Raw genomic sequence first — 12,313 nt, forward strand, 5'->3', positions numbered from 1 at the left:
ATTTTTTCCAGTTTACAATTCTTGATTGGTGTTTTTATAGTTGACTTAAAAAACTTTTCCCATGTAACCGTTTTTGCTCGTCTTTAATCATCCACTGCAACCCCATACCAGTCTTGTATTTAGCAATACAAGAAGGTGCTCCTTCCTTCCGTCCTTTGAAACTAAAGAAGGACCAAACCAGTCGTTCTCATGTTTAATTCCTATTTTCCTCCACAACAGCCATATAGCATCCATTATAAAACCTTCAGATTCGCCAATTTGGCATCAAAAGCAGTGACTCATTCCTGTCTATATAACCTGGCTGGAGTGGTCTATGTTAGCCCGATTTGCACTTAGAGCTGAAGCTTGTTACCATATAAAAGAGAAGCAATTTTCCATCAAAGATGCTTCAAGCATGAGCTGTTTCTGAGTGGTGCATTGTTGTTTCCTAGGGGCCTACGTGGATCTCAGAAAGGATGCTGTCTATAAAAATGAGTTTATTCTCCTTTAAACTATCTAGTTTCTTTTCCCATGTGATGTTCACTTGGTAGTCCTACTATGTTCAGGTCACAGCAAATGATTTGAAAAAGAGGACAGGCTCTTGGGGAAGTAGCATTTTAATTATTTCCCTTTTGCCCAAGCAGTGGGCTGGCTGCTGTTATTTCTGCTGGAGATATTCAAGAGTGAAATATTGAATGTGCTTTAAGAGGCTTGGAATATAAGAGAGATATGATATATATTTGATATATGTGGGCTTGCAGACCCAACTTGACTGATCTAGTCTAGCTTCCCATGGTTTGAGGCGGGTCTCTACTTAACTCTTTCAGATGGCTTAACAGCTTTTTCATTATTTGCAGTTTTCATGGATAGCTAGCTAGTCCTTAGAAGACAATTAAAGAAACACCCATTTGACTTTAGTAAACACCATAGAAAGAGATGAAGCTTGGCCTCTTTAAGAAAAACTCAGATGGAAGTGAACTTAAACTTGGAGGAATCATTCATCTGTTAAGATGCAGAATTAGTAAGTTAAAGCCAGCTAGAGATGGAAGCATGTAAGTGTATACCTACATTTTGGGTCTTTGGGGAGCCATGAGACTAAAAGCCAATTAAAACTTTAGTAGAGAGAAATTTAAAAGTGGTTTCTCCTGGGCAAGAGAAAGATTTGGAGCAGAGAGTGCTCAGGGAAAAGCAGGAGAGTGTTGAAGATGTCATTAATACAGTTAATAGCTGGGAATGGGAATCAGTGCAAAGCCCCATTTGTGAAGACCCTGCAAGGGACTCCGGTTTGGGCCTGAAAGCCACAGTAGCTAAGGCTCAGGTCCAACTCAGGAGTCTGAAGTCACTGCATGGCCAGCTTAAAGAGGAGGGTGACCAAATTCTGCCTTCCTAGTCTCTTACCAATCTATAAATTAGAACAGTGAAGGAAAATTGGGTAGTGAAAGGATGTTTTTCCCCTTTCACTGCTTAGGAATCAGCTTCCTTTTTATTCCTTTATTCATCTTGTTGCTCTAATATGTTAAGGCTTTCTTTTCCCCAGTCTCTGCCCAGTTTATCTACTCTCAAATGATGTTACCATAGAGTTAATATACACACCTCTACCCTAAGATGTAGAAACATATCCCTGGCTTGGGCAGAGGACCTTATTATGCTTATGTCCCATCGTCACCCCAGATTTGGAATGTGTTCAAAATAGAGTTGATTGACTCTTGCAGGGTCTGTCACTCAGGCATATCTATTAGGTATCATGTTTTCTTTTCCATTTTCATTCCCATCAATGCTGTTTGGATTCTGAAGGTAATGTGGCAGCACATAAAGAGGATGAGGTGCTGGCATCCATGAGATTCTGGTTTGAATCCTGCCCAGCCACTTCTGAGCTGGTCACCATGGGCAAGCATGTTATTTGATATGTGTGAGCCTTTAGAGATAAGTTTGCTTATCTCTAAAACCAGCATGATAATCCCTGCCTACTGCATGGGACTGTTGGAGAATATTAAATGTGGTATGTATGTAAACAACCTAACACAGTGCCAAGTGCAGGGACGGCTCAATGACAAGCTACTAATGGTTAGTTTGAATGTATTGAGCACAGTGCCTGGCATGTTCAAGGCCATTGTTTTGGGATGTCATTCACTTTCAAGCCTACCCTGGCATTGTGGAACACAGAGCTCTGCACTTAGTGGGTCTTCTCTACCTTCCCTAGCACTTTCAGCAGATGTGTTTGGCTCTGAAGTTTCAGAGGAAACAAAAGCTGACCCCTTTGTGATCCCCTGCAGCTTTCAGCCACCAGATTTACAAATGGCTTATGTTTAATCTCCCTCCCTCCTACATTTATTTCCATACAACGAAGTTGACGTTTCTCTGTCCTTCTGCCTGAGTTAACCCTTCCCCTGGGTTCTGGATCACATCCCTTCCTGTCCAGGGACCCCTCCCTTTCCTAATTGCACCCACTTCAACAGTGCCTTCTTTACTGGTTCCTTCCCATCAGCAATTAACCATGTCCAGGCCTCTCTTATCTTAAAAAAATAAAATATTAAAAGCCATGTCATCATTTCTGTCCTCCCCCTACAGCTTCCACCCTGTATTATTCCAATCCTTCACAGCCAGACTTCCTGAGCTTCTTCCACACCCTCATCCCCACAGTCTACCTCCCACTCAGTTTCCCAGGCACAGCATTCTGACTTCACCTTTCTTTCATTCACATTAGTCTCACTAGGGCCACCTGTGACCTTGTCACTAAGGCCACACTGCTGACTACATTTTCCCTATTGAAATGCTTTCTTTCTTTGTCTTTTCTGATTCCATATTAGCTTGATTTTTTTTCCTACCTCTGACCACACCTCAGTTTCCTTTGCAGACTTTTCTACTTTTGCTTTTCTTAAATGTTGGTGTTCTCCACTATTCTGTCCTAGGTTCTCTTCCCCTCTAATTCTGAACAGTCCCCTAGGGAGCCAGTCTACTCATTCATTTGCTCTCTGTACACAGGTGACTCCCTCATTTCTGTTTCCAGCCCAGACTTATTTTTGAAATGCCAGATCTAATATCTGATACCTCAAACTGAAAGCTGACTGAATTGATATCCTCTCTTGGTTGCACTGAGATACTCTTCCTATGGTGGTTCCTCATCAATCACTGGTGGTGGCTCACACACTTTAGTGGACTCACCTGGAAGGCTCCTGAAACTACAGAGTACTGACCCCACCCCCAGAGGTTCTGAGAGTCTGTAGGTCACGGATGGGGCCTTTTATTTTTCATTTCTAAGAGCTCACAGGTCATGACAATGCTGCTGGTAAGGAAGCTCTGTTACAAGGAAATCAGGCAGTCTTACCCACACCATACTGTACCTCATATACCTTCCCACTTCCCCATTAGCATCTAAATATTATAATTTTGCCAGTTTTGCCTTCTAAACACCTCTCTAGCCACGACCTTCCATTCCCTTGGCCACTAGTCTGATTTATTGCAGTAACCTATTAACTGGCCTTCTGCCTCCAGTCTCACTTTTCCTAAATCTGTTCCCTGTTCAGAAACCTGTCTAAGCTTCTCAGTACTTTAATCATGTCAGCCTTTTGCCACCATTCTCCTATAGCCCCCCATTGCCTTTGTGGTAATCCAAACTGCGTAATGTTTACCTGGGCTCTGCCTATCTATGTAGTACCTTCTCTTGTTCCTCCTTACTCTGCACAGCATATATCAAGCACTCAGAAAAATATCAGCAATTTATATATAAAACAATTACTGAATACTTACTGTGTTTTAGTCCCTATGACACTTTAACAGACATTAATTTCGTTTAATCTGCCCATTAACTCCTTAGGGTAAATTACATTTTACAGACAAGGAGATGTGTGACTTGTTTTATAATGCTGCCATTGTTCTGTATACTAGTCCTGTTTAGTCAGTTGTGTCCAGAGTAACAGGGTTGGATTCACTCAAAACTCACAACAGGCAAGGGGCGGTGGCTCATGCCTATAATCCTAGCATTTTGGGAAGCCGAGGCAGTTGGATCACCTGAGGTCAGAAGTTCAAGACCAGCCTGACCAACATGGTGAAACCCCATCTCTACTAAAAATACAAAAACGAGCCGGGTGTGGTGGTGGGTGCCTGTAATCCCAGCTACTCAGGAGGCTGAAGCAGGAGAATCACTTAAACCCGGGAGCTGGAGGGGGCAGTGATCTGAGATCGCACCATTGCACTCCAGCCTGGGTGACAAAGCAAGACTCCATCTCAGAAACAAAAACAAAAGTAAACAAACAAAAAAAACTTATTCCAAGAAACAACAACAACAAAAACATTAATAGTATCTAACAATTTTTTAAAAATGTGCTTGTGCTAGGGCACTACATGTAAACATAACTCATATGAACTATTTCTGGTATGCAAAGGAGGAAATTCAGAGACAGAGTAACTTGTTCAGTGCTACATAGCTCAAGCTCATAGGATCTAGGTTTGCATTTCGATCTTGTGACTCCAAAGCTTGTGCTATCTGTCATGACTATGGTTGGAAGCAGTGCAATTAGATATCTAAGGAGAGCTGTTTATTGTTAGGCAGCTTTTAAAATTTAAAACCCATCACTGTCTATAACTGAATTATAAAAATTTCCACAACCTTCCTACCCTAATAGGAACCTACCCACGTGCATCCATCTTTCTTCCAGATCCCATCGCACCTTGGTGGGAAGAGCTTGGACTTGGAGTCAGACTGGGTTCTGATGCGCCTCTACTAACCATCTCCTTGGATGAACCCTGGGATAAGTTACTTCACTTCTTTGAATTGCTGGTTGCTTTTCTTTAAAACTCAGGATATTAGCAAGCAATGGGTTTCTGAAAGATAAAAAAACACCTCAGGATAATTATACTTTCCTCATGGGGTTGCTGAGACAAATAAATGTGAGTACCCACTTCTCTCCATCCTTGATGGAGGTATTATCTGCCTTAAGAGATAATACCTTATCCCATAGTGCCTTAATGGAACATTGGGTACTATTGTAATGGCTTTCTTACCATCTCTCTGCTTGTGTTTACTGTGAAGATTGGCACTGCCCCCGCCTCCTCACCCCCGCCATTCTTACCCTATCACTACTCCCCTTCTATGCCCTACACTGCCACCTGAAAAAGATTTCTAAGATACAAATCCTAGGGACTTTCCATTAATAGTTATAGAGGGCTGTTATTCAGATATACCCTCCCACTGAAACAACTAAAAATATTTAGATTAAAAATAAAATATCAAAGCATCAAAGAACTGATGGGCATTACCAGGTTAAAATTGGATTTGATAAGACATTGTAGATTTGATCACAGTTGTTGGGGACAGAAATAATGTCTAGACTCTTTACAAGAAACTGGAACCCCAAATGGCTACACCATCAGGGTAGACCTGAAATATAGCAGCTCTCACATGGAAATGCAGCCAAGGTTCAAGCTGACTGGGTCAATCAGAGAATCTGAAGTCTTGAATTGGTTTAAGGACTGGTAGTGCCTCTGGGTTTCTGGCAAAATCAAGTGGAAATTTTTTCAAAAGAAAGGTTTCTTCAGCATAGGCTTCAGATTATTCAGTGACTAGCATATAAATCTAACCAAGCATCCAAAGAAATCATACTTCAAAGACAAGAACCGTAAGAAACCACAAACAACAGAAATAGCCCTTCAAAAACATCATCAGGTACTAGAATCATCACAGTCTAAAAAATGTCTATTTCCTCTGTTTAAAGAAAAGATAACTTTGAAGATAACTCTGAATTGTGACATAGCAAATTGGAAAAGAAGCCAAAAAAACCTTCTAGAAATAAAGATTAAATTAATGAAATTAAAAACTTAGTGGATGAGGAAACTTATATGTTTGAGTAAACATTTTGAAGAGAAAAACTCATTGGATAGATTTAACAGCAGATTGGATAAAGTGGAAGAGAAAGTTAACAAACCGGAAGATAGTAAGAAAAAAATTATCCAGCGTATTGCATGGAGAGAAAAATAGAAAATGCAGACGAGAGGGCAAGAGACATAGAGAATAGAGTGAGAAGGTTTAAATAAGTTGAATTACAGTTCTAGAAGGAAAGGAGACAGAAAATGGGCAAAGGTGAAATTTGAAGACAATGGCTGAGATTTTCTATAGCAGGCGAGATAGCATTAAGCCGATCAGTGACTGCTAGTAGAATTTTTTTTTTAATCCAAATTTAGATACACTAGGAGGCAATTACTAAAAACCAAAGGCAAAGAGAAATCTTAAAAGCAGCTGGAGGAATAAAAGTTTGTCTTCAAAGGAGCACTAGACTGACCAGGATAATCTCTTCTCATTAAATATAATTTAACCATTTCTCATTAAATATAATTCCAATCATGTTATTCTCAGAATTTTCAATGGTTTTCCATCCCTAATATATAAAATAGATACTCTTCAGAATGTCATATGAAGCCTTTCATGGTCTGGTCCCTACAACTCATTCAGACATAGTAGGCCTTCCTCCTACCCAGTTTACTCTTGTTTGTGTTGTGTGCCTTTGCACACTCTCTTCTCCCTTTCTAGAATGCTCCTTAGTCCCACCCTACTGACCATTTCCTACTTAGCCTTTCCATTCTCAACTCAGGGGTTAGCTGCTCTGTCAAACTGTGGGACTTCCATCTCATTACCCTTAGGCATACTGCTTGCTAGCAGTCACCAACGTCATGTGCTTTCATTTGCATCTTTGCCTCCCGTCTAACATTTGGGCTTTCTGAGGACAGGGTTTGGTACTCCATCGATATTCAGGATGCTCACTGGGTTGACTCCAACATTTCAGAAAGTCCCATGTCATTTAAATAATAACTTGATACAGGTTTTCATGGTACTTTTTATAGTGTCCCAATTCTAGCTAGTGTGGAGAACAGGTCACCACCATCAGCACCAGTGTCCTGCATGCTGTCATTGACTGGCTCCTTCTCTTCACTACCCCTGTTTCCTCAGTGAAGCTGGAATAACAATACCCACCATACACATATATAAGTTGTAAATCAAAAGAGGTGATATAGGTAAGCATGCTGTGAAAATTCTTTAGCATCATACATTTTCCTTAGCTTTGTATCAGAATGAAACTTGCTTAGGCCTGGGGATTCTGTGAAGAAAGGAGCTTATTAATGCTCCTGAAGACTGTCCCTCCCAAGCCTTTGCCTTGACAGGAGCTAGAAGTAGGGTCCTAGAATGATAATAAGCACTTGTTATGCTCAGAAGGTTGCAGCATCACAAATGATTATTCACAGTGTATGTTACCTTGCCCCTGTGAGGACTTGTGTTTTCATGTCTACATTTCGCTAGAGAGAGGGGCCCATAAAATAAATTTTCCTAGTTCGTTTTGAGAGGTCCAGACAGGACATACTCATTTATAAATTCATATTTCAGTTTTCATTGACTTCTCTTTGGAAATTATAAGTTTCTGTGGCCCTTTATTTAGAGATTGAACAAACTTGTATTTGTCAGTTTTGGACTTACATCATTGCCACTGTCTTAATTTGGGTTCTGACTGTGTCTTACCTAGATTCTAATCTCAGCTTTCTAAGGTTTCTGCTACCATTGTCTCTTCATTCCGGGGTGCTACCAAATTCCTAGCCTTAAAATACATGTGTGATACATAACTCTAAAGAGAAGAATTGCCCTGGCTTTTATAATGCTTTATAGGATAGTGTCCCAGCGTGTTAGTTTCGTTGTCTGGGCCTGTATGTTAGAAAGTATATTCTGCAGAGAATAGCTTTAAATCCTAAAATATAAATGGCTCAAACAAGAAAGAAGTTGATTTCTATCTTACATAGAAGAAGATCAGAGACCAGCAGGCCAGGGTTTGCAGCTCCATAGTCTTCAGCTCATTCTGTTGTGTTGCTCTGCAGAGTAGTTAACACCTTGACCTGTGGCCTCTAGGACCAAGATGAGTGCTCACGGTCCAGCTATCAAATCCACATTTCAGCCAGCAGGACTGAGAAGCGGGAGATGGCTGGGCCTCTGCCCTGTAAGAATACTACTGGAAGTCATTAACAACACTCTTTCCCCTGCATCTTGTTGCCTAAAATGTAGACATGCAGAGATGTGGCTGAAGGAGGTGGCCTTTTAACTAGGCGACAGTATGCCCAGCTGAAAATTGGAGTTCTTATTACCAGGAAAGAAGAGACTGGATAATTGGGCAGTAACTAGTCCCTGCCACAAGGCCATTCTACCAGACTTATTTTCCCCCTGTTCTAGTCCGTCCCCACCCAGCACTGTATCCCCAGCCTGTTAATAGTTACAGTAAATCTTTTACTGGGCCTTTACCATGACAAGCCCACTCACAGATCTAGGCCTTTCACAAGTTCTGGCCTTTGTCTGGAATGGCCTTTAACTTCCTTATTTGTCTTTGAAACTTCTATATCTATATATCCTTCAAGCCCCAAGTCACTTCCTCTATGAATTTTCTTCATTAACAGCGACAGACCATTACACCTTACTTGTGCATATAGCAGTGTGGTGCACTGGAAGAGTTTCATGGATTTAGTAGTTGAATGGCCTTGGGTTTGCATATCCTCTCTCCAGCTTGGGCTGGAAAGTTTCCCAGTATATGAATTTTATGTAAAGTCACAGCCCAGGTCTGCCTTCTGAGTTCCAGACCTTCATTTTAAACTGCTTACTCAGTTTCTTCACTTGAAGTTCTCATAGGTGGCCTCTCCAATAGAACCACCTCCGAAAAGAATTAGTGATCTTTACCCCTTCCTCTAGTCTTTCCTGTGCCATAAGTGATGCCACTGTCAACGTAGTTGCTGGTATCAGAAGTCTGAAAATCCTTGACTTATTTAATAATCCTTAAGCTCTCCTAGGTAACTATCACTAAGTCTATCAGTTCAACTCCAAAATATATCTTAGTTCTATTTCCAATACCTGCATCACAGCTCCATCCTCTCACGTCTAGACTATTGCAGTAGCTTTTAACTGGTCTCCCTACACCTACTCTTAGTCTGCTCTTACCTTGCCCTGGGCTGTGTCACGCTCTTGCACAGAATCCTTTCCTATCTTGCCGTGGTACTAACATTCTGGCTTTTTATATTCTGCAAGGCCCACACCTGACTTGGCACCCATCTACCTCTTGTTCTCATCTCTAGCCATGCCTATTCTTGCTCACTGTGCTCCAGCTGTGCCTTATGGTTGTCTTTCTGGTCCTTGATTGTGTAAAGAAATTCCTGACTTTGCCCTTTCCTGTATGCCGTTCCTATCCTGAAAGTCTCATTCTCCTCTTCACTCTTGTATACACTGTCTTCATGTCTCAATTTAAATTCTTTCCCTGATCTCTTAACATAAATCATATGTTCTTTCCCCCATCTTTTTGGGATCGTTCTTTCCTTCTCAGCATTTATCATGGTTTATAATTTTTATTTTTGAAGCAGGTTCTCACTCTGTTGCTAAGGCTAGAGTGCAGTGGCACGATCCTGACTCATTGCAGCCTCTACCGCCTGGGCTGAAGTGATTCTCCCTTCTCAACCTCCCAAGTAGCTGGGACCACAGTTGTACACCACCACACCTGGCAAATTTTTTTGTAGAAACAGGGTTTCGTCATGTTGCACAGGCTGGCCTTGAACTTCTGGGTTGAAGTGATCCTCCCACTTCAGCCTCCCAAAGTGCTGGGATTACTGGCATGAGCCACCTGTCCAGCCTATGACTGTATATTTATTCAGTTATAATTTTATAATATTCCCTCATTAGTCTATATGTTTCATAAGGACTGCGATCATATTTCTTTTACTTAACACTGAATCCTCAATGCCCAGTGTTCAATAAATACACACGGAATAAGTGAGTAATAAATGATCTTGTAATTAAACAATGTAGTAGATTCTCATTAAATTGACAACTTTGCTTTTTTTTTTGAGGCAGGTTCTTGCTTTTTTGCCCAGGCTGTAGTGCAGTGGCTCAGTCCCGGCTCACTGCAGCCTTGCATTCCCAGGCTCAGGTGATCTTCCTTCCTCAGCCTCCTAAGTAGCTGGGACTATAGGCAAGTGCTGCCATGTCCAACTAAATTTTATATTTTTAGTAAAGACAGGGTTTTGCCATGTTGCCCAGACTGATCTTTAACTCCTAGGCTCTAGTGATCTTTCTGCCTTGGCCTCCCAAAGCACTGTGATTACAGGCATGAGCTACCCAAACCAGCCGACAACTTTACTATTGAGTGTGGCAAGACATGGTTGTTGGAAATGTATGAAGGCGATTCACCTCTACAGCCTGGCATTGTGTTTCTTTATATGCATTGGCCATTACCTATGATTCTCAACTGTAAGGCAACAAACCTTGGTTTCATTTATTAGAATGTAACGTTAGCCTCATTTCTGCCAAGATATCCTTTTGAATATAGAACCTGAAAAGGTCTAATACCTGAAAATCATGATTGGGCCCACTTCCATGGCTTGCCCTCTCTCTTTAGATGTAATTTGGCATAATGTTTTGAACAGTCGACTTGCTGTTGTTGGGATGGAATCTGAGGTAACAGTCATTTTAAATGGAGCCATCTTAAATGATCACTTAATGATCACTTTCAGTGATCGTCACAGAAAGCTGTTTGCCCAGGTTAGGCTGCCTTGGAAGAACCAGTCCTCTCACTACACTATCTTGATTGCTAGCTTTATAGACAAAAACAGTTGTCAAATATCTAAATAGAGGATACTTATTAGTGGTAATTCCACCCTTCGATTTTTCCTCAGTTACCTTGTTCTGCAGCGTACATTGGCGAGATATGTTATGGAACAAACAGATCAACAACTTGTGTGGTTTTTTTTCCTCTCTATGATTATAAAAAAATCTGATGATTTTGGAATCCTGAATTATGGGTTTAAGAGAAAAGATGCACCTTGCTGATGTCCTCTTTTACTGATAGGGCAGTCTACAATAGAAAAGTTTGTGTTTGCTTTTTCTTTTTCAAAAACAATGAGGATTCTGCATTTAGAAGGCACTTCAGTAGGTAGATTTCAACATAAATGGAAAAGCGAAGTTGATCGTTCTTAAACCCTGGTAGGTCAGATCATGTCAGTGTTTCCAGAGTACGCCCAGAATGGTAAAAGTTGGCTTTAAGCTGAGTTTTTGCTAAAAGGCAGCCAGTCCTGAAAAGGATTGATTTATTTATTTTGGCCTTGGCAACATCTAACTGATGATAAGTGCAAGTTTCTCTTAGCTTTCTGGAGAGGCTCCCATGTAAATTGGTTGTGACCCCTAGAATCTAGAATCTCTAACATAGTTGGATAGAATATTTTGTGGGGAAATCTAATGTAACAAGTAAAGATTCAAAATTTTAAATGTTCAGAAGTGTGTAATTTGCTGCTTTTGTTCATGAGTGTTTTTAATACTTCTGGTAGAGAGCCTAACTGCCTCTTTCCTGGGGAGATGTGGTTTCAGTTTCTTGGGTGAATGTGCATTTTATAAGTTTTTTAAGAAAGGAAATTAAACATTAAAAGACTTTAAGTACTTTACTCTTTATATAATGTCACTAAGAAAAAGCCAGGAAAATCAGGGTTGGGTTTATTTATTTATTTATTTAATAAATATAATCTATTTTCCACCATTTTGTTTGTTATGGCTGGTACCAAAGTACTTTTAAAAGTTAACATTTATTATGATTTTGGTTTATTTCAGCAGATGTGCATAATAAATTAACCTATCTATTCTTTGTTTTGGGCTGGGGCAGCATTTAACATCTAGTTTTTTGGCATTTTGACACACAGGCGATTTAGTTTAATTCAACCCTTGTATAGTATTTAGTATGTGAATAATGTTAAGTAGATAAAATGTGGTCTGCTGAGGCTAAGTGTTCAGTCTGAATATAATACAGATATGTGACAGGTCACCTAACCACTGGGGGCCTGGGGTTCTTCTGTAAAGTGAGTATTTTGGGGTAACTGGTATCCAAGCATCTTTCTAGATCTGAATTTTAAAATCCCATGAATTGCTGTGCATCTAGTTTATGCCTCCTCTTCTCTCTTTTTTTCTCTTTTTAATATAGGAAAAGAGGATGGTGATGCACCGGTTACAAAAGATGAGACCACCTGCATTTCACAAGACACAAGAGCTTTACCAGAGAAATCCCTGCAAAGATCAGCAAAGGTCATTGCCTGCATATTTTCTCCATGTGTCCAAATGGCTGTCACCTGGGCTCCTTGTTGAAGATCTCCTGTGATTCAGTCAGGGCTGTAGTTGGTCTGTTAATCAGAAAAGTTGGTGAGAGCGGAGAACCATAAAGAGTGAATTAAAAAAACCAAAAGACTTTAAACATATAAATACAAACCCATCTGTCTGCCTTTGGATAAGGGATAAAAGCCTTTTCTTTGAACGTGGGTGTGTTGATTGGAGTTCTGTGTTGTC

General features: G+C 40.5%; 1 protein-coding gene across 18 annotated transcripts in view; it reads left to right on the forward strand.

The window, feature by feature from the left end:
• The window catches only part of DIS3L2 (DIS3 like 3'-5' exoribonuclease 2), a 385,922-nt gene that overhangs the window by 157,267 nt on the left and 216,342 nt on the right, over positions 1-12,313 (forward strand). For all 18 annotated transcript variants that reach the window (XR_013519159.1, XR_004744905.3, XR_013519158.1 and 15 more), the window contains one exon: positions 11,955-12,055. Coding sequence is in view for 13 of the 18 variants with exons in the window: in XM_054258039.2 (XP_054114014.1) it covers positions 11,955-12,055 (101 nt within the window). In the remaining 5 variants the exon portion in view is untranslated. The remainder of the gene's footprint in view (positions 1-11,954; positions 12,056-12,313) is intronic.

The sequence above is a fragment of the Callithrix jacchus genome, chromosome 6 (genome assembly GCF_049354715.1).
Source record: "Callithrix jacchus isolate 240 chromosome 6, calJac240_pri, whole genome shotgun sequence".
Lineage (NCBI taxonomy): Eukaryota > Metazoa > Chordata > Mammalia > Primates > Cebidae > Callithrix > Callithrix jacchus.